This window comes from Mytilus californianus, unplaced genomic scaffold (genome assembly GCF_021869535.1).
Source record: "Mytilus californianus isolate M0D057914Y unplaced genomic scaffold, xbMytCali1.0.p SCAF_10, whole genome shotgun sequence".
Taxonomy (NCBI): domain Eukaryota; kingdom Metazoa; phylum Mollusca; class Bivalvia; order Mytilida; family Mytilidae; genus Mytilus; species Mytilus californianus.
Genome location: NW_026262582.1, coordinates 46,283,084 through 46,306,612, shown reverse-complemented (window position 1 = coordinate 46,306,612; position 23,529 = coordinate 46,283,084). Strand labels below are relative to the sequence as shown.

Sequence of the window (23,529 nt, the reverse complement as noted above, 5' to 3'; positions counted from 1 at the left end):
ACAGTCTAACAGTCGTGACTATTCACAGTAATCATGTTGACTAAACAACATGGTCACTTTCGACTATTTCAATAAGTCATATGGACTGCAATCAATTGTCAAACTGACAAATGTGCATAGTCAATTGAACAATCCAATTTGTCATAACGAGTATAACATATGGTCATTTTGACTTCCAAACATAGTCATAATTACCACCCTACTCAGTCAAATGTGACTACCCATCTAGTCAAACGACAAACAGCATAGTCAAAATGATTAAAGTGCATTGTCATCTAGAGGACAGTCAAAATGACCAATTAAATTGGTCAAATTGACTAATTTATGTTTTCAGTGTTTAACTATTTTCCACGAGCCTCTTTCCTGTTAAGTTGCACTGATACCGAAACCCAAAATAAAAGTATCCGAAAATGAAAAACTAATAAATTATGAAATATAAATAGAAACTTTTCCACATAAAAATCACGCAAACAAAGGCTGGCGTAAATTTATGATACTTCTAGGAACTCATACCTTCTTAGAAAAGTTAAACATACGGGCTACTGCTGATGTCGAGCATTTGCCCACGGATATCAATATATATCAAATTTTAGGTATTTTCCCGATTGTTTTTACGCCGTGAATATAGAATTTCGAAATGTATACAGTGTTTTGTAATTATATATTTCGATTAAAAAATACTATAAATTATATATGAAAACATTATCGTATCTATTTAGATTATCTTGGTCATTAAAATCCACCGACAAAGTTGCGAACCCGATGTATAATTTTAACCAATGCTGAAAATCGAAGAAAACAAATCGGAAAAATGCAAGCAAAAGCTATAAAATTTTACTTTCTAAAGCATATGAACTGTACCAACAAAATATTCGCAAGACTAAAAAATTAGATAGTAAAAAGTTGTGGATATATCTTAAAAGTATTGGGTCCAAAAAATAAGGTGCAGATCATGAAATATCGTCTGAAGCTCTCTCTGACTTTATCAAAGATATGAATACATGTGACTCAAATTCTGAGGAACCAGAGGTTAATTTTAATGAAAATAATTTGCCAGATGAATTTGTATAAATTATTGAATGGTGCTGTAACCAAAGACGTAAAAATAAAATGTGTTAATAAAACTTGAAAAAAAGCTGGCGGCTGTGACGAAATAATTAATGAATGTAGAAAAAAAGTTCTGTAGCCTAGATATAATCTTATGCCAATATACGTTAAACTTTTTAATTTAGTATTAGATACGGGTATAGTTCCAGAGTTATTATCCCTTGCTATAAGAATTCTTATTTTAAGAATAAATGTTCGAAAGCAGAATCCGCAAATTACATGTATAGAGGTGTAACATTAAACTCATCATGGTTTAAGAAAAAAAAATCGTCATTAATAAACAAAATCAAATAGTTTCGCAGGCTGGATTTAGGACAGTGTTTTCAACTACCGATTATATTTGGTGTCGCAGTAAATTTTATCTAAATTTTTCCAATGGGTAAAAGCAATTTTGCACTATAGTGGATTTTAAGAGAGCATTTGACGCTGTTTGGAGAACAGGGTTTTGTTTCTACTGGAATTTTTTTTCATTTGAAAATTAAAAAAAATATACTATGTGGAAAATAATAATGTCATTCTTTATTCTAGAACTTTTTTCTCCAATGTTACATTTTTAAAAGAAGGTTCTTTTTTTTATTTGTTTTTCTTTGTTCGTTTTTTTTTTTTTTTGGGGGGGGGGGGCTTTTTAGGGTTGTTGTTGGTCAAATCCTCTTTTTATTTCTAAACTTTTACCAGTAATTGTGACTTACAAAGATTTCAAAGTGTTACATCTGGCATGAACCCTCAACTGAAACTTGTGATAAATTAAGAAGCCATTAAAAACATTGAATTTCACAAGTATAAGAATATTATATTACTTAAGTCATACGCATAAGAATTTGCCAATGTACTCTAAGTTAATGTAGTACTAGTATTTTTGGTCAGTGTGGTTTAGTATTTATCAAAAATGTTTTGTGGTTTATGGAAATACTTTGTATTGTCTATCGATATAAACGCAAAACATTCATACACAATTTAGTTTACTATAAACATAATAAATTAGTTAAAATTTATTCTAACCAAAAATGAAAATAAGTAGTAAAATAGACCCCCCTAACTATGTTCGTCACGGATAATTCCGATACCGATCTGAAATGATCAAGCTTGGAATGACTTTTTTTTTTGGGGGGGGGGGGGGCTTTTTAGGGTTGTTGTTGGTCAAATCCTCTTTTTATTTCTAAACTTTTACCAGTAATTGTGACTTACAAAGAACATACATACACTTTATTTAGCACGTATATCCTTCTTATAATGACTCGGCGGCACTTGAGATTTTGGAGATCACGTGATGTTTGTCAGCTGGTGAAGCAATTTGACATCCCGGCGTGTCACGAAATTTGATCCTCCCACTTGTAAAGCGTAAACAAAGGATTGTGAAGAAATTTCGTCAGAAATCACAGATTTATACATCAATTAACACGTGGATTATTACTATCAATAATTAATAGATGAAATGTAAGTTATATTTTTAATATTTTATACAATAATTATACTTTAATCATATGTGTGTGAGTGTTATGGAGTATTGGTAACGCCATGAACTCGTGGGAAATTATTTTTTAGCTTAGTTTAGTAGAACAAAATTGATACATGGCGGTGACTAGTGTTATTATATTTGTTGAAAAAAGTATTTATGTAACGTGGATGTTAGGCGGCCACATGTTATCAATGATTTTTATGATTATTATGATTACAATTGATCAGTCTATGTATGACTGGAGATTAAAACGTAAATCGGTGTTGTTTAATTACTTCACTCTCTTGAAAATAGTTATAAACTCAATATTTGTGTTTTCCTTCATTTTGATTGACCAAGATTGTCTAAATTTTATTTATAAATGATGCAAAACTATAATATTTTTCTGGTGAAATACTTGTTAAGATCGAGAACTCCCAGCACGAGAGACGTTAATTAATTTATATTATGTAATCGCTTTTTGATTCGTTGTGATAAAGTTTCTTTTACATTGATATACTGAAAATACTTTACTGAATATTTAATGAGCTGTCCTGCCCTGATAGATTCGCCAGTTTGAGACAGAAGCGAGGGTGTATATTATTATTATATAATACTAGTTTTATTGAACATACTGTTCGGCATTAGTTTTCCTTCTTATCGATTTCCTATTTAGATTATTTTTGACACTAATTCGCATTATGTTAACGTTGACGATGCAGAACACCATTTCCTTTTGTGCAAATGTAAAGATTTGAATTAGAAAAAAAATCAAAACAAAAAATTGAAAACGTCCCCTTGTTTTGATTTCGGCAGTAGTGTTATTTTCTAACAAAGAATTTAAATCGTTTGACTTCAACACCTCGGGGTATAAATGTGCATTTCTTAATAAATAAATAGATAAATAAAAAAATAATAACATTCACATCATCACAGTTTTAGGTCTAGGTTAAACACGTCACCTGACTACATGTCTTGCATTAAAAACCTTTTAATCAATTAATAGAATACTTTAACAAAACATTGCAACTTGTGATAGATTTTTGTCAAATTTTTGGAAAATAATATAAAAGTTGAACAGGAAGGCTAACTAATTAAAACCAAACCAAACCAAGATCTAAATTCTTTTAGATAGTGTATTTATGTATTGTATCTAATGCATATTAACTACTGTTTCCGATTGTCCGTGTATCTCCAATACTAAACTGTTATTCTTTCAAAAATTTTTTGCAGATGATCATGGGAAATCGTAAATGTTTAATATCCGAATTCCTTTAGGTTCATCAACTTCGAAAACATTAAGACTCAAAATGAGTGAAACAAATCAAATTCAGGGTATATAGGCGTACCCTTTAAATCTTGAAAATAATTAGATTTGTGTCTTCTTCTTCACATTTTGTGCAGTACACGTTTCCAATTATCATATTATTAAACAGTCCAGAACGTAAGCAATACAGAATCCACATATATACTTTTGGTCAAAATAGAAAAACGCTGGTGTTTTGGGATTCGCTGCGAACTCTATTTGTTATGCTTCAAAATGTGTTCCTTTAAGATTGTATTGGCCCTTTAGTAGTTCATATGAAGATGTTTTCAATATGCTCAAGGTAAAAAATCAATAAAATAACAATACAATTCTACATAACTACCATATTTTCCAAAGGAGAAAACCCTAAACAAATAAAGTGTGTTCTATTGGAAATACGAGCTTTTCTAAACTCATTTATTTACACAGAAATTAAAATTTAATTTATATTTATCATATTTTTTATATAATGTGACATTTTTCAAACATGATACGAATCAGTTTGACATTTTATTCCTAATATGGCTGCGTTACCACAACAACCACAAGCACTTGGATTACAAATACCATTTTACTTATATATTGACAAGTGCATTTTTTATGCTCGGTAATGAGTGTACTAGTATATATCAATCCTTAAATGGTTAGGAAAAGTAAGTGCTTCGGACTAGAATTCAAGGATGTAAAATTCATGCGTTCTAAGTGTTTTACATAATGTATTTGTCATACCAAGGAGTTTTGTTCTGAATAAAACATTATTTGTCATCTTGGTACCGTCGTGTTTTCTACGTGATGTAAACTGGACACCTGTTGTATTCACTTATCGCTGCACTAACGGAGATGAGCTTTAGATGGAACGGCAGACCAGTTTATAATCAATAATGCTAAATTACTGTCGAGCAGTGAGCCAGAATCCCAGGCTATGTAACTTATCAAGCATAGTCCACGTCGCTGACACGATTAACAAAAAGACATCTAATTGCTTGATTCTAAATTTCTTGATACAAAAAAAATGTTTTGGGAGGGAAGTAAGAACATAATTTGTTCTCATTTAAAAATGGTAAAATGAATAAAAAAAACAACACCGATTTAGAACGCGGTATTTGTGTCTGTCATTGATAAATGTCTTTTGCTGTTATTTTTGTGGGAAAAATCGTAGTCCCGAGAGAGAAGAAAAAATGTCCTGACCCCTTTTTTAATGCCCCGCTGTCACTATCAAAGTTTTCTTGTGCAAGTTTTCTAGGTCAAAGTTTTTTGATTGATCATTTTATAGTGCAAAACCGTCAAAGAAAACTTTAAACAAAAATTTTGACGGATTTGGAATGAATAGAATATCATCTTATTTATCTTGAAACTTGGATGGTTTTAGACGGGAATTATTCAATCACAGTCATGACAGTGCAGTTTTAATATTTTTTTACCAAGTTTTTAATGAAATTAATGCTTTGATAGTGACAACCGATGACTTGGACCAAGTTCAACTAGTCAAAGTTTTCAATGACCAAGTTTTTGATATAAAACTTTGATAGTGACAACAGATGACTTGGACCAAGTTTATCTGGTCAAAGCAAAAACTTTTACCAAGTTAATTTTGATAGTGACAATCGGGCTTTAAAATATTAATGGCGGATACCTAAGACGTCAGAAAACGTCTGCAAAATCAAAAGTGTTACATCTGGCATGAACCCTCAACTGAAACTTGTGATAAATTAAGAAGCCATTAAAAACATTGAATTTCACAAGTATAAGAATATTATATTACTTAAGTCATACGCATAAGAATTTGCCAATGTACTCTAAGTTAATGTAGTACTAGTATTTTTGGTCAGTGTGGTTTAGTATTTATCAAAAATGTTTTGTGGTTTATGGAAATACTTTGTATTGTCTATCGATATAAACGCAAAACATTCATACACAATTTAGTTTACTATAAACATAATAAATTAGTTAAAATTTATTCTAACCAAAAATGAATATAAGTAGTAAAATAGACCCCCCTAACTATGTTCGTCACGGATAATTCCGATACCGATCTGAAATGATCAAGCTTGGAATGACTTGCTAATTGCGATTTAACAGTACTCGGCATATCCTTAGCGACTGAAGGTCAAGTTAAGATTTTCTGTCTTATCGTTAATTGTCAGTCTGAGTTAGCATTATTTATATTTTTTCTGTTAATCAAGAAATAAAATTTATTGATTAACAATTGCAATCCATTGACAATGATTGATACAACACATTTTGTAATTGCGACAACTCCTTCTCCGAATCCGTGTTTCGCCCGTTTGCGAGGGTGTAGACATCGGATAGCACCGGACTGAATTAATCGGGTTGTGACTGCGGTTGGGTTTTTTGGTTACAGTCCTTTCATTACTCCATTGTATTTATCTTAATTTTGCACCAATCTGGAATGTCGACAGTCAATTGGTCTCAAGTGATGACAGGTGTTTTGGTAAATAATTAAATGAAACAAAGAACACATTTATCGAACGAAAGGCAATTAAAATAAAGGAGCTCATTGTTCTGTTTCATTATATGGTCAATCTGTCCAGTTAATGACCTCTTGAAGGTTACCAGGGTTAACATCTGCTTATTAGATATCCATAAAAATAATTAAAATATGGCGCCTTAAATAATGGATACCATAAGGTCTAAAGTATGCATGAAGGGCAACTGATAACAAGGGTATCATTCTTGAAGTGTTGGTTTCATAATAGAGGCTCTGTTTGGGTTTTTTGGTATTACACAATCGATACTCTTTATCTCCCGCTAAGCGGGCGGAGGGATTACAATCGTTGTTTTACGGCTAAATTCATCCGAAATGAATAAAAAAATGTTGTTAAACCAGTGACCGTATTTCTATGAGAATTTAATAAAAATATCTAACATGTCTAACATATGTTCCTTGACATGCTTGAGGAAATAAACCCATTTTGTATGTTTAAAATGCAAAAGGTCAAATGGCTTCTATTTAAAAAGTAACTAGTGTTTGTAAAACAATTTTACACGCAGAGACTAAAGGCAGTGGCGTAATTTGGGGGGGGGGGGGGGGGGGGGGGGGGGAGTGAGAGAAGGCGTACAATGTACGCCCCTCTTGATCAAAAAAAATATCATTTTTTGGCATTAAATATAAAAATAAATCGCGGTTTATATTCAGATTTCGGGAATTACGTCCCCTTTCAAATATCGTTGATCCGCACCTAAAAGGAAATAGGTATTAGGACCTACATATATTTATTTGCGTCAATGAGACGGCATTGAAAAAATATGGTCTTAACTACAGATTTAGTTGTAAGGTGTGTTCATCGTTAAAGTACTTCATAAAAATGTCAACATGTTTTGAGTATTTCAGAAGGGGGGGGGGGGGTTTAGCATGTTTAGAGGGGTAGGCCCCCCCCCTTTATGCAGCTTCATCTATGATACATGCATAGACTGTTTTCAAGTATCACTTTCAAATGTTGGCTTGCCAGCCCCTATACCCCCTTTTCAAAATCCTGGATCTGCACCTGTATTTAACCATCTCGTATGCATTCTAATCAAATTCTATATCGATGTTGCTTCATTTATCCAAGATATTTTGATGAATAGGAATAAAAGTATTACAAAGGGAAATATGAACATCTTAAAACTTCTTCTTTGCATCCTAATGAAATAGTTTACAAAATGAATTGATATCTTGTCGTAGAATCAGGACAACTCGGACCAATTGAAAAGCTTATTAATAAGACAACTCGGACCAAATTAAATACAACTCGGAACAAATTAAAGACGACTCGGAACAATTTAAAGACAACTCGGTACAATTTAAAAGACAACTCGGAACAATTTCCGTTCTCTAACTTTTAAATTAGTTTGCCTCAACCAAATGTTATGAAAATTATACACAATGCATATTACCACAAAACACAGAGGTGGCATCATTTTTACCTGTCTAGAGTTATGCCCCTTTACATATGGAATAAATGCTGAATTTTTCGTTTCCGTTCTCTAACTTTGCCTAAACCAAATGTTATGATACACAATGTTTATTACCACACAACTCAGATCAAGTACGAATTTGTACCGTTCTTGAGTTATGTCCCTTTATAACGTTATATGCAAGCAGGGACATCATCTGTGTACCATGGACACATTCCCTATTTATATTCAAGTACAGGCAGGACAGTCTAGACAATTACAATATATAGTCTATACCTACCCCTTTTTTATGCCAGGAGACAAGAAACAAGTATTTTTGTATGTGTGGCCTTATCTTAAGAAACAAAAAAAAGCAACTGTGTTTAGAACTGATCATGATCGCTTGAGTTATTTACACATTTTGGCACAAAAACACGTAATAATTCACATCTTCAAATATATTGTAAGAAGGATTAAGTAATCTTATTTTGAACCGTGCACTCGAGATTTATTTTAAGCGTAAACAAATTGAACCCCCGTTAAAGCAGATTAACGCTTTGTTTTACAAGGGAAATACACAAACCTATATGATTTAATCCGTATTAATCTTAATAGAACCAATTACTTGGACTCTTATATGTGGGGGTATCGGGTATTCAGACATTAACATGGATTCAGTGTACTCTCACACCATGTATATAATTTTTGTAATAGGTAAGGGCCGAAACTGATCCATTTAAAAAACAATTGAATAGTATTTCAATACAATTCGATACATGTAATCATGAACTTTATGGTCAGTTTATTATTTAATATAAACTCCCATGACGGACCTCATTTATACATTCCTATGAAATATTAGGATAAAGTTAACAGTTTCTCCTTTGAAATCATTTTCAATAAGTACCATTTCAAAACACGAGATTTGGGGATGATCTAAAGCAAATAAATATGCTTGACCATTGGACACATATAATTGGAATCTGATTATGTAAGTTCACATTAATTTTTATATATAATTGTTAAGTTGAATATATTATTATGGTAAGATATGGATATGTAAGATCAAACAACATATGTCTTTGTCTTCCCTTTTTATTAAAATTCAATATACTAGATAAGATATCATTTTTGTTTAGGGGCCAGCAGAAGCCCGCATCCGGATACGGGATTTTCTCGTTTTGTTGAAGACCCATTGGTGGCCTTCGATTGTTTTTTTGCTCTTTGGTTGGGTTGTTGTCTCTTTGACACATTCCCATTTCCATTCTCAATTTTAGTATTTATCAACCACCTCGGTGGTCTCGTGTGAACGTGCTCGCATCAAGTGTGGAAAGTCGTGATTTCGATCCTTGTCCTAGTCAAACCTGGTCCGTTAAAGACTTTCCATTTTGCTGACAGTAACCTTGTGAACCTGCACGTAAACTATCTGGCTCAGCAGGTTTCACATTTATATTTCTACATTGGCTAGAGGTATAAGGGGAGGGTTGAGATCTCACAAAACATATTAAACCCCGCCGCATTTTTGCGCCTGACCCAAGTCAGGAGCCTCTGGCCTTTGTTAGTCTTGTATGTTTTTATTTTTAATTTCAGTTCATTAATATGTTTCGGAGTTTAGTAGACTGAACTAGTACACATTTTTGTTTAAGGGGCCAGCTGGAGCCCGCCTTCGGGTGCGGGATTTTCTCACTGTGTTAAATACCCATTGGTGGCTTTGGGCTATTTTTGCTCTTTGGTCGGGTTGTTGTCTCTTCGACACATTCCCCATTTCCATTCCAAATTTTATTCATATTGCATTATTTTCATTAAAAATATTCAAAAATTAAATCATCATTCATATCCGTTGATACCTTTTGATGATAATATTTATTGCCTCTTGTAAAACATGATATGTGTCTGAGTGTTTATAAACTCATGCAGTATTATTAGTATTATTATCATTATTATCATATCATATTAGCCTATTCTCGTCCGGATATGCATAAAATATTTGCCACGTGACACGAAACAAGAAATTCCTTCAACGTCTATCTATATTTCTTTGTCTGTCTGTCTGTCTGTCGGTCTGTCTGTCGGTCGGCGTGTCTGTCTGTCTGTCTGTCTTTCTGTCGGTCTTAATGTCTGTCTGTCTGTCTGTCGATCGGTGTGTCTGTCTGACTGTCTGTCTGTTTGTCGGTCGGTTGATCGGTCGGTTTTTGTTTTGTTTTTGTTTTTGTTATTTTTGTTATTTTTGTTGTTGTTATTGTTACTACTATTAATAATATCAGTAAAAGTAGTAAAAGTAAATATACACATACAGTTGGATAAGATGTAGACCTGATGCGTATTGTAAAGTATAGTCGGGCTGAACATGTGTTTACCTGTTACGTATTTCCCAAATCAGAAGCAAACGTTTTAACAAAAGATGTTTTGGAGTTTCTTAGAAACCTACCTACTTTTTCAGCACGTAAATGTTGAAAAAGGATTCTTGAAATGTTTTCCTTCTTTTTTATTCTCAAAATATCGTTTTGAATAAAGTTCTTATTATTCAATTTCCGTTCCTTAATAAGAAATTCTAAAAAAAGCTATGAATGTCTGCCAAATATAGAATGCATGTCCGTGTTTCCTGAAAAACGGAGATAAGGCAAACAGTTTGGGATTTTACTACGGTAAAGGAGGATCATGATAGTGTGAAAATTAAAAAATAAAACACATCAGATATGATTCTGGAACAGTGTTGAAGTTTGATATGCATAAGGAGTGATTGAAGCAAAACGTGACACTGGTTTCCGGTGTTTTTATGAAAGCCATCCCTGTTCCTTGTAAAATGACCGGTAAATACCAATTTTGGCTAACACTAAATCCGGTCTTGATTCAAGAAACTGTCTTTACCTACGAAATAGAAATGTTTACAAGGATACACTTGGAAATTGATTAAGGAACAGTTTCTTGTAAAGCATTTTGAGAAGAACATATCGAAAAGAGTGCCCGTATCGTTTTTAACGCACAATTTGTTTCCCTCCCACAGTATATTTTCGCTCTTTAGAAACAGGTAACTGGTGATCGATTGGAGGAGTTCTAGTGGTGATTTTATCCATGAAGTTCTTTATTCATTTTTTGTCGTATCTGCCTCTATACTTCTCCCAAATGAGTGACTAATAGGGGTCTATATTGGGGTTGGGGAGGGAAGTCTTCATTTCCATATTCTTTGTGTCACTAAACTCTATTCTTGGGGGGTTGCCAATCATTCTCTATTCTTTACATTTTAGTACCCGATTATACTGTTTCCTTTAATATGTTTGCCTCTTTTTTCTTAATTTTTTCTCGAAATCTGGTGACCTAAAATCGCAATATTATTTCCATTCGGTTTGATTCGTATTTCGGTCAAACAACCTTTCGACATTACCCCATAACTCTTGAGCCAGATAATTTATAAATTTAAGTCTCGAAATTTTAAGAGTGGAGATTTGTCGTGTTTTTGTGTAAGCTTTCAAAATCCGATCTCAGGAAAAGTACATACACTTTAAAATAATCCAAACCTCACAGTCAGTGTCCCCGGAAGCTGTCGATTGCCAACCGGAAGCTATTAGCAGTCTAAAGATTAAGTAGTGAAATGTCGTATGAAAATAATTACAAGCAGACTATTATGAAGTCTATAACTCAAGTGATAAATAATATTGACATTAGTCAATTTTTCTGATCCTTATTTTTTATAGAGCAGTTTTACGTAAACACTTTCAAAGTGCAATTGACATCCTACTATAAGCGCGTAGAGCAGTCTAAATTAACCGCCGGTCACTAAGTTTGTCGCATTCACTTTTTTCAGGTTCAATTTATTTCATTTTAAATACATGTATAGTACTTAAAAACCGTGCAGTGTGACGTGAAAAGTTTATTTTTTATTTATATTTGTCTAAATAAATATCCTACATATTTTAAAGTGCTCTTGTCGAATTTCAATGCGTTGAAGCTCCTTCGAAAATCGAAAAGGTCGTTCTTCTTCAGAATAAAGGCGTAAACGAAAGGTCATGACTTGGCTGGTAATGTAAGAGGGTCTGGATTGGGTTAACTGAATAAAAAATAATGGGTATTAAGTGCAAAATATATAGAGAAAAATAGTCGAAAACATTTTAAAAATAGAGAATTATAGGGCGCTAAAATATAACGAATGGAGAATAATAGACAAAAAATATGAAGAATAGAGAATAATGGACAAAAAATACAAAGTATAGAGAAAAAAATTGTCTAAAAAATTTAAAAGAATAAAGAAATTAAGGACACCCCCTCCATCCAGACCATTATAGTAAGTGCCTTTGCTAAATTAAAATGTGTTGTTGCTCCGTTGAAAATCGAAACAGGTCGCTGTGAAAATAAAAGTATTTTTAATGTGTCATGCTATGGTTTCGTAATGTAAACATATTCTTGAAGACTTACGTAATATTTTGCTGATAAAGTGAAACAATGAAATGTAAAACAGATTTTAATATCTAATCGGATGACGAAAACTGTGTGCATGTATTTCAAAATAACATGTGTTATGGTGTGGTTGACAAGACCTGCTTCAAAATTTTAAGTAGACTAAATACCTTTTAACATTCTCATCTTGAAGTTATTTTACACAATGTTATGTAGGAGTTATATGAGAAGATATATTAAACAGTATTACATAATATTTAATGGTATCTTTAAAAAATAGATGCATGTTTTATGTGTTTATTAAAGAAATTATAAGTGGTAAGACTTTAATAAAATATTGACACATAAAGTACAGCTTGTGAAAACAAAATACAAATTACAACATATATACAACAAATTTTATTAAAGTCAGTCAATTTAGAGTCCCTGGGGCTTGTCCTCAGTTCCATTGACCGTTTTAAAATGGAACCTAGACTTTGTACCTAAAATTTGATGGATTGAGTATATATTGCAGCTTTGTATTTTGCGAAAGTAATATTTCTCACATTTTAAATTCTTTCGAAATGGAAGATGAAATGAAATTCATCACCGATATCACGAATAGAGCAAAAATAACATGGTCTCTGCTGGTCTAATGGTATAGTAACTGTCTCGAAAGCCGTTAGTTTTATAATTTGCTTTATCATTATCTAGATCTGTTGCATACGTTCACTGTCTTGTCTTAAAATCCATCTTTTAACAGCTATACCGAATGTAAAAATACCATTGAAATTTCATTGTCAATGACAGATCAGCATACTTATAGTCAGGAATGTAACTCCTTTATGCATAGCTCTAATTCCTTGTCCTTGTTTGACTATACTTTTGTTCCTTTTTGGTTTTATCAGCTCTTTAACGTTTGTTTTAGAGTTTAGATGTTCAAACATTTAGACCTCGAGCATCCCTTAACAGACATTTATGGTTGAAAAGCTCGTTTTGCGCGTTTAAATTTATACAGTTAATATTATTATTTATCCAACGTTAAGCTTGACCTATTATTGCATATATCCACTTCAATTGAACTCTGTTGAATAGTTTTCATATTGGCAATCATAGTTTATACCACATCTCCTTATTACTATATTGAGCTATAGATTCTATTATTCCGTAAGGGAGCTACCATTTGATTTTTATGGGGGGGGGGGGGGGGGGCAAGGATGAAATTTAAAAAAATAGGCAGGACAGGAGTTTTGAGTAAAAAAAAAGGCAGGATGAGACACTTGCAAAAAAAAAAGTCAGGACGACAATTTAGGTAAAGAAAAGTCAGGATAAACTAAAAAAAAAAGACAGGACTGAATAGAGTGAAAAATAAAAAGGCAGGACAGAGATTTCAGCTAAAAAAAATGCAGGACAAAATTTTTCATCCTAGCCCCCCCCCCCCCCCCCCCCCCCCCATAAAAATCAAATGGTAGCTCCCTAATATCATAACGGTTGTCCTTATGTACACGATTTAACGTGGAACATATATATATATATTAGTCACTGCTCATGTTGTTGCAATTTAGAGAATCGAGTCAAATTTTATCAGGAGAAAGATAAGCACTTATGGAACGAATTGTTATGTAAGCAAACAATGAACTATTAACGGCATTTTTAAACGCATTGTTGCATTGCTATAGTTATACACCAGCTCCGTAAGAGGGGTATACTTTTTATCCCGACCTGTCAACGTCCGTATGACAGTACATCCCATTGAATTCCCGTTGGATTTTTCTAAGGAACTACAAATAATAGATTCCTAAAATATTTTATCAGGCTTCATGTCAACATGCTTTACCGAATGACGCAGTTTCAGGTTCATCACTCATCATTTTCCTGTTGACCGAATACTTATATTTTCTAAACGTAATGGGCATGTAAGTTTTCGTGGTATTTTTCTAGGAAAGTACAAATAAAAGCTTCCTAAAATTTGCTATCAAGTTTCAAGTGAATATACTTTCATTTACCATGTAATGCGTTTTCCGATTATTTTTTTTTTATTCAACTTCCTGTTTACCGAATACTTAAAGCGAGGGTATCATATGTGAGCAACTCTAGCTCACAGTTTTACTTGTTATTGTTTTCACTCTCATGATTTGTAAATTGAATAAATGACATTTACTGTTACTGCAACATACGTCCAGAAATTCACAAAATTTACTGGAATTAAGCTGAGTGTTTTATGGAAGTTTGCAAATATTATAGAATCACTATCTGATTGAAGTACAGTTCATGTGCCCACGCTTCGCTTTGTGTATCATTACGACAAATCATGAGGATTCCGAAAGGCATTTAAAAAAAAAAGAAGAACGGAGCGTTTTTAGATCATTGTAAGCGAAGCGTAGACACAGGATCTGTATAATTTATTCAGATTGGTAGAATCAGAGTTTCAATGGAGTAAGAACAGGATAATTCTATATAACTGTTACTAACACTTACACAACTTACATTTTATTAGTTTCGTGTATTTTATTATTTTAAAGAAACTATTAATTTCCTATTATAGGACACATATTATCATGACTATAGTAATTAAGGTTGTTTCGAAAGAGTTTAATGATGAGTTAACTCTACTGATTCACTGAAACTGGTATGTTTTTGAGGGAATGGACAAGTCAACACGTCATGTAATGCTGTACAACTAACCTTTAGAACTAAAAAAAAAGTAAAATGCCAACAAAAAAAATCAACAAAAAAAATATCAATACTTACAATACAATTTAATACTCTTTTCGGCATGAAACGGGTTGATACATTAGTGAAACATTTTGGTTATCATGACGGTTTGAAACGAAACAAGATGACTAAACATGAAACATTGGAATTATGTGACCTTGAACCTTTAGCCCGTCGTGGATAATCAATTATCTTGACTGTTTGGTATTTTTATGCATTTATGTTATTTTTTTTTTCAGGATTGGGGCATTGGGGAGTATTGTATCTTGGAGCAGTGTCTCGGGATCTGCGGACGATGACTGGATCGATAGAGTGAACCATATATGGACAGTTCTCTTATTAGCACTCTTTGCAATTGTAGTCACTTCCGGTCAATATATATTAGGGGATGCTATACAGTGTTGGACACCTGCAGAATTCACAGGACAATTTAATTCCTACGCAAAATCTATATGTTGGATTTCAAACACATATTACATTCCTCAAGGTGATGTTATTCCAGAAAACATCGCCACAAGACAGGAAGCGGAAATAACTTACTACCAGTGGGTACCGATTATTTTATTGTTTCAAGCGCTCATGTTCAAAGTACCAAATATAGCATGGAAATTGTTAAATGGATATTCCGGCATAAATATGGACAAGATTTGCACTTTGTCAGAGTCTACCCTTATGTCGGCACCTGACGACAGACAGAAAAATATATCGCACATTGCAAAATATATGCACCGATGGATTGAAAGCCAAAGAGATTTCCATGACAACGCCCTCGTACGTATGCGTCGTCGTGTTTCCAGCGTCATAATTTTCTGTTTAGGGAAGCGTGATGGCACATTTTTAACTGGATATTACATTTTTATAAAGTTTTTATATGCAGCAAATGTAGTTGGACAGTTCTTTCTTCTTAATGCTTTCATGGCAACTGACTACAATGTGTTTGGCTTCGAAGTAATGAGCTACCTGTTTACAAATGGAGAATGGACACCATCACCGCGTTTTCCTCGCGTGACTTTGTGTGATTTCGTCATCCGACAATTGAGCAATCACCATCGCTATACAGTTCAATGCGTCCTGCCGTTAAACCTATTCAACGAGAAAATTTTCATTTTTCTTTGGTTCTGGCTGTTTCTTATGGCCTTTCTCACATTCTTTAATTTCGCTTCTTGGCTGTATTACACTTTATTCAAAGAGAACAGAACTCGTTATGTGAAGAAATACTTGAACCTTTGCAACGAGATTTCAACGGGATTTGACAAAAAATTAGCTAGGAAGTTTGCTGACGACTATTTAAGAAACGATGGCATTTTTGTCTTGCGTGTGATAGAAAAAAACAGTTCCGGTATGGTACTCTCTGATCTTGTAATAAGTTTATGGAAATTGTTCAAAGAGGAATATGGAACTGCAAAGAAACCGGAAGTAATCGATACAGAACCCGTGAAAAATGGAAAGGTAAACAACGACGGTTATATATCAAAGACACCGTATGACGTTTCATAAGACATTGATGACAGATACGGACATTTTAATGAATTTGCCATAGATTGTGCGTGGAATTAGGATCTCCGTTGTAGATATAGAAAAAAAACTTTTGAAGACAATTAGTGATGTTTTATCAGTTTGAAGTTTTTTAAGTAGATTTTTTGAAGTATTGCGCATTAACTATAAGACGTTTAACAGAACTGTTAGCTGAAAAAGGTGAACCGTAGAAAAATAGTTCAAGAACTTGTCGGTTATTGACCATTGAAACAGACACTTGTTCCATTTTTCACGTTAAATACTTAACCAATTGTAGCCTATGTGTATGTGTCATAGATTAAGCAGAAAAGTTCTTTAAGTCGAAATGTTCATTATATTAGTACTACTGTCAGATAAAGTAAAGAGAAGATTTTTTATTATTTTTGAATTGTCATACTATTGTTCAACTATTTTTTAAAGAATACTTTCAATGACTTGTTCATAAAGTTGTATAGTAAACATATTGACACATTGATGCAGCCGGGGACCACCAAATCATGATAAATGTATCACTCGTGAGAAGTAAAGAAATGGCATATCTTTAAACACGTTACTGTACGAATAGTTTACTTTCAAGTATACTGAAAATTATAACACATCGAATTGAGTAGCAATAGAAAATTAGCACTAGCATGACTAGTATAATTATCTGTTCTTTATGATTTTTTTTACATTTTCAAACATTTTTTTGCTTCAATAAGTCAATAGTATGATGATTATTAATGAAATATTTGCCGCTGGTCATTAATAAAACAACAGACAAAACATTCAATATATCTTATACTACACAATGTTCTAACACGAAAAGTAAGTAAACAGTCCCATTAAAATTCGTTAGAACTTTTATTAAAAGAATTTGTTTTTTTAAGTTTTCTTGTGAAATTCTCCCTTCGTGCAGAACTAACTTTTAAAATAGTCAAGATGATATTTGTCAATGACACGGCTTCAATTTGGAATAATTTAATTTGGATGAACATGATGAAACACGTCTTCTGATTGGCTGAAAGGTTTATGTCTATCAGCTCATAGACATAATTTTGTCATGTGACCGTGACGTCATCAACGGTTTTTCGTGATTTACTCCTTAAAAATGGAATTCAGAATTAAATTATAAGGAATGACTGTAATATTTTTTTCTGTCTATTCGAAATAACCTCAAAAATGTGGTGTACACTTTTAAATAATCCGCTACGCAGGTTATTCAGTGTGCCGAAAAATCCAATTTTGTTTGTTAATTAACATGATTAATGTTCAACAATTCATTATTTAATTCTAGCATGTGCCATGCCTTTTCTTGTATACTTACAAAGTCCTAAATAATTTGTAATATTCATTCCACATCACACACATCATGCGCATAATTCAATGGGATTCAATATGTAATCCTGGCCATTTTCTGGTCTTTTTTAATTTCATATTCATCCAATTTAATCACGAAATTGACCATTTATATACAATGTATATGTATGTGTTTATATATTGTTTTGTATGTATATATATTAAGGAATAATTCCAGATAACCAAACTTTTTATTTTTATAACAAATTTTAGCTGGAAAGGGACCAATTTTTTTTTATACTTTTACAATATGTATTTCGTGTACATTGAAGTGTATTTTTGTATATTTGTATTATTTTTTCATTTTGATTTAACATGGAAATTATCAATGTTATCGCAAACTTACTTGAGCATGTTGAGTAGTAATGGTCGTTAACCCCCTCCGATGTAGTTATGGTAACGAATGAATGGATATGAAAACATCGCCAATACCATGCGTAAATTGTTTACAAAGGTTTTTTTTTCTAGATTTGATGAGTAGTGGGAAATGTTAAACATTGTTTTTAAATCTGAAAAAGTTAGCTCAACTTTTTTACTACTGTGGATTCAATTATTTTCGTGGGTACCAACTTTCGTGGGTACCAATTTTCGTGGATTGAGGAAAACTTGCTTTTCCGTGAATATTTGATTTCGTGGTTTTGCCAAAGTCTGCATGTAAGACTATAGGAAATTTGTTATTCGTTGAACATTTGATTTCGTGGTACACCTTTACCCACGAAATCCACGAAAATTGGTATCCGATGAGAAATAATGATTCCACGCTATTTGTTTTATTTTATGTGTATTTATTTTCATGATTATGATTATTATGATTATTATGATTATTATAGTTTGTTTCTAGGTCAAACGGATAGTGGGCATTGATTTAAGATATTTTTACAAAATACCTTATTAGTTTTGCTCTTTTGTATTTCTTTTTTACTTTAAAAGGATAATATTACAGATTTTCTATTTTGTTGGCGTATTTACTCGTACCGTGTAGAAAATTGACCAACGCCTTCGTTTAGTTGACCACTGCCAGCGTGCACAAAGTTGACCGCAGCCATCGTGTAAAGAGTTGACAACTGCCACCGTGTAGCGAGTTGATCCTTGCCACCGTGTAGAGAGTTAGGCACTGCAAATGTGTATTGTTGACTGCAGCCATCGTATAGAGAATTGACTAATGCCACCGTGTAGAGAATTGACCACTGCCACCGTATAGAGAGTTTTGCACTGCCGCCATTAAAGGAAACATATTATTGTAAATTTTCAGATCCGGTAGTTTTAATCCTTCCTTATTTCAAAATCAACAGAACTATGCTGGAACTCCCCTTTTTTTAAGTGGAAAATTACCGAACCTTGCGGAGAAAAGAGGAAAATGATAAAGATAGTTTATTAATTCAAACAAAAATCATAAGGGTCAAATAATTGCTAATTTTATACCTCTTTTCAAAACTGTAGTAAAACAGAGTCTACAGAGTGTATGTAAATATCCATGAGCTTAAATCATATTAATCAAGAGCAGAATCGTAAATTTTTGTCCATTTTTGTACAATGCAATGTTGACTGCCAGATTGTCAATTTGCTAGTATAGAGTTAACGCTCGTATGTGTTCACGGTCTGACCTTTATTGGTATAAAAGCTGTGTGTATTATGTCAAACAACCGCTCAAAATAAACCTTAGGTGTTCTTCTGTTTCCTTTTTAGATTCAAATTGTTTATTAATATTTATAGATGATATACATGTATTTTTGATTTCTGATACATATGACCTAAAAGCATGTTTCCTTTTTTTTAATCAAAAGCAACCATGAATTTCTCAGATAGTAAATTTTATATACTTCATATTTCTTCTTCATTTTGAGTGATTTTGCCTATATACGCTTACCCAACGTTAAATACCAATCAATCAATCGTTTTTTTTTTCAATTACATGTTTTTGACTTCTTGTAATGATTTTTCTTATGTCACAAAACCCTACTGAATTTTAGAATTTCAAAATATTAGAAACAATTGTTCTATTTGTATATGAATTTTTTTGTTAAACATCCTATATTCGATTTTTTTATTTTTACGTTTAATTAACAGATGTTCTTGTATCACTACTATGATTTACAATACATCTTATCGCTATTTAGTCCATTCCGGAAAAAAACAGTCTCTTAGACAACTTCCTGTTTGGGTCAAGTGTCGCAAAAAAATAAAGATCATTAGTAATGAGCTGATTGAAGAAAAAGTTTAGAAAGTGAACATTTTGAAATTTTGTTAGATCATGATACATATCTGTGAAACACAGCCTAAAGTCATAAAAATGCTTTGTTTGAAGTGTTTACAATGGTATAAACATGTCTCTTTGAAAAAGTTTTATGAACAAAACATTATTTAAACAGGGCCCCAGATAGCTTCAACTGGATTGTGACGGAAAAGTTGTGTAATTTCAGAACTTTAAAAAAATAGCGAAAAAATGTTTTCAGTAGACTCAGGTTTTAATTCTATGTGGCATTAAACCAAAATGTGATACTGATATATACTTGCAGTCATTTTCTATAATTTTGTCTTTTTCCCATTTATTGCACATTTAAATAGTACAGCTTGTTGAAATGTGAATGTTTTATTTTTTTAAATGGTTTTGTATTCAACTGACATTATTTTTTTTTTTATTTTTCCGATTTTGGTATGTAGAATCATGGAAGTATTATATTTGACAATATAATACTTCCATGCTATCATTAATCCTATTTTCCCATACAACTGGGATACAGACTGGTTCCCTGTTGTTCGATGTAATAAGAAAGCTAATACAGACACATTCAATCACTGGGAACACATTTACCCGTAAAAAAACATGGCATGAACTCACATTTAAGATAGATGCATTAACTTGAATATAAAGTAATTTCGTAAGGTAAGAGCAGCGGAAGTGAACGGGACCTGGTATAATCGACCCCTAAATTATGGCAAAATGTAGGAACACAAAGAAAACATTTTTATTTCCCCAATTAATAGCCTAGGATTGTTCATAAACCGTATACCATCGTAGTATGCCCTTATTAATAATTGGGGCAAAATAACAATATATTCGTTATAGAAAAAAACAAATATGAGTTTTTCTTACTCAATTGACTCCCTTTTTAGTGAAGATTCTTATATTTTTTATATTTCTATAAGAATTAAAACAAATCACTGTCTAAATCAAGATGAACTGTTTTCCCAGGATGGCATCTATAGGACAAATCCTAAAGAAGAAGAAAACACCCTTCTCTAACTCATAAGCGGAAACACAATAATTTCGGAGGGAGGGGCTGAAGGGTGTATAAAAGTTATGAAAGTGCATACCTTTAATCTATGTTAATATTTGCAAAACTCTATACAGTGAAACCTGTCTAAATCGAACCTCTTCGGGACTCATGATTTTGTTCGGTTTTGACAGGTGTTCGGTTTAATCAGGTTCACAACGCATAAAAGTATAAATGACTGGACTTAAGAACATGTTTGGTTTAGACAGGTTTTTGGTTTTGAAGATTCGGTTTAGACAGGTTTCACTGTACATTCTACATGGACATACCAAAGTATAGACAGAATGCAGCGTCCATTGTAAGCATTGTGATAGTTGAAGCCTAAACTCATTTAAACATCATTAAAACTAAACATTTTCTGTCTTATTCGAAATATTTGTGCCAAAAATTCATTATTCATATCATACTAATCATCGTAGATTGGAATATATTTTTATTGATTTTTATTACATTTTTATTTGATGAATGATGTTTGCTACTCTTGTTTTTGATTTTTTGTCAGATATTCAGAATCCTCTAGTTTTATCCATGTAGTGCTATTAAAAATTTTGCCGGCTAACCCTTACCTTTCTTTTAATAGATTTATAACAAAAAATTTAAATTCAAAGGCCAGTTTTGAAGATATTATATAATCCTTGTCATTTTTCAGTTTTTGAAAGAAACAAGATGCCAATGTTAAATATATGAAAAATCTAGAAAAATTCATTACCCGCCATATTTTCAATGGCTTATATCTCAATTACAAGAACACGGACCTTTAATTTTTAATGCTTTTTTGTTCTGTTATTTATATATTATCAATTGATATCAGTCTTTTAAAAAGCTTGTTATTTTAAAACAGAGTAGCGAACATCCTTAAGATATTGTTATGCTTTTTCATGAAATACATTACTGCCTTGTTTGAAATGTAGGTATTATATTCACGTAGCTCAATTTTCTTTTAAAGATGTAAATAAAATTTATTGGCAAATGGGTTTTTCATATTGATGCATGAAACAATCACAAGTGTCGGAAAAGAAAGCAAAGAACAATCAAAATCATCAATCAGCAAACCTCGGCTGATTCCGGAACCCTACATTAAATTGTTAGATCTGCCAAAGATTGCCGAATGACAAAATTGCAAGTTGAGGAAAGACAGACAAAAATCATATCAATTGAAAAACAAAAATCATTCTATTTGGCCAAAATAGGGGTAATACTTATTAGAGATATATTAACTATTATATTCTGGTATGAAGGCCCAAACGACGAATGGACCTTTACTTTGGTAAATGTGTGTCCTCTCGTCCTACCGTCCATCATACAATGTCACTGTCGATATTGCATATACAATAGTCTCCACATATTTGTTATCCATTTCTAAAATTGTCTTGTTTTGGCATGATTCGTCGTATAATTAACTCATACGACGTGACATGCAAAGCAAACCCGGATATTGTTGAATAACACATCTTCATTCAGTAAGAAAACAAACCCGGATGTTGTTAAAAAAACCCAACTTTATCATGACATTAGACACCAGTAAAAATGACAACAGAAAATGATACAGGATAGACACTTCAAAATGACGCATATATATGATTAATACTGACACAAAAATAGCCATTCTTTCCCCGACGGGTAAATTTAATATGCCCAGTTCTTTTCATTGGTTAGTTGGATTATGATTGAAGGACAGATTTCACTTAAAAGAGAAAAAAAAATCCTTTTGAAATATAGATCATGTGTCCACGCTTTTCTAACAAGGATCTGACAACACTGGTAATTATTACATCAGTCTAACAAATTTCTGCCTCAAATTTTTGAAGGTGTATATCATTAACGCAAAACCAGAGGATCCCGAAAGGTCTTTAAAATAAAGAATAGAACGGAAAAGGGGCATCAATGAGAAACACATTTTTCAACTATGCTGATATATTGACATTCGGGAATACTCGGATGAAACCGATACTCTACTTTTATCCGTATGTTGGAGAAACGAAATCTGCCGAGTTAACACTGGTTGATTTATTTGACACCGTTTATTTTAGTATGTTTTATTTACGAAATCATTTTGAAATTCATTTTGTTTAGTCATGATTGTTGAAATTAATGTTATTGTTTATTTTGTTCATGATCTACATAAAGTTTTATAATTCACATGGGAAACTTGATTGATTGATTGATTTTGTTTAACGTCCAGTGGTGAATTTCTCGTGCATATGCAGAACGAGAATACATTAACAATAAATGAAATAGGTCGACCGGGATAAAGGGAGGGAATTTCCTCTCCAGAAAAAAAGTTTGTTTCCCCTTAGCGTGCCGCATTATGACCCCTTTAAAAGAGTTGTTGCAAAAAGTATCTGAGTTGAGTTCGGACCGGACGTTGCTTGGTATTTTTGCATCCCGCACAGCAAACGAACAACCCATGCGTGAGAGTTGTGCCCTCAGACGAAGAAAATTATACCAATTTATCTACCCGGGGCAACCTTCTTGCGTGGGGAAATTTTTAATAGTCCAGTATATAAGACAGCACTTAATGTTTAAATAAAATTTGAAGATCAGTATTATAACTACATTTAATAGTATTG

General features: G+C 32.6%; 1 protein-coding gene across 1 annotated transcript; it reads left to right on the top strand.

The window, feature by feature from the left end:
• Positions 1-2,328: 2,328 nt before the first annotated feature.
• On the top strand, positions 2,329-16,780 carry LOC127718234 (innexin unc-9-like). The gene is made up of 2 exons (XM_052224222.1): positions 2,329-2,541; positions 15,071-16,780. Coding segments are annotated over exons 1-2 (1,260 nt in total). The 5' UTR covers positions 2,329-2,539; the 3' UTR covers positions 16,329-16,780.
• Positions 16,781-23,529: the final 6,749 nt, after the last annotated feature.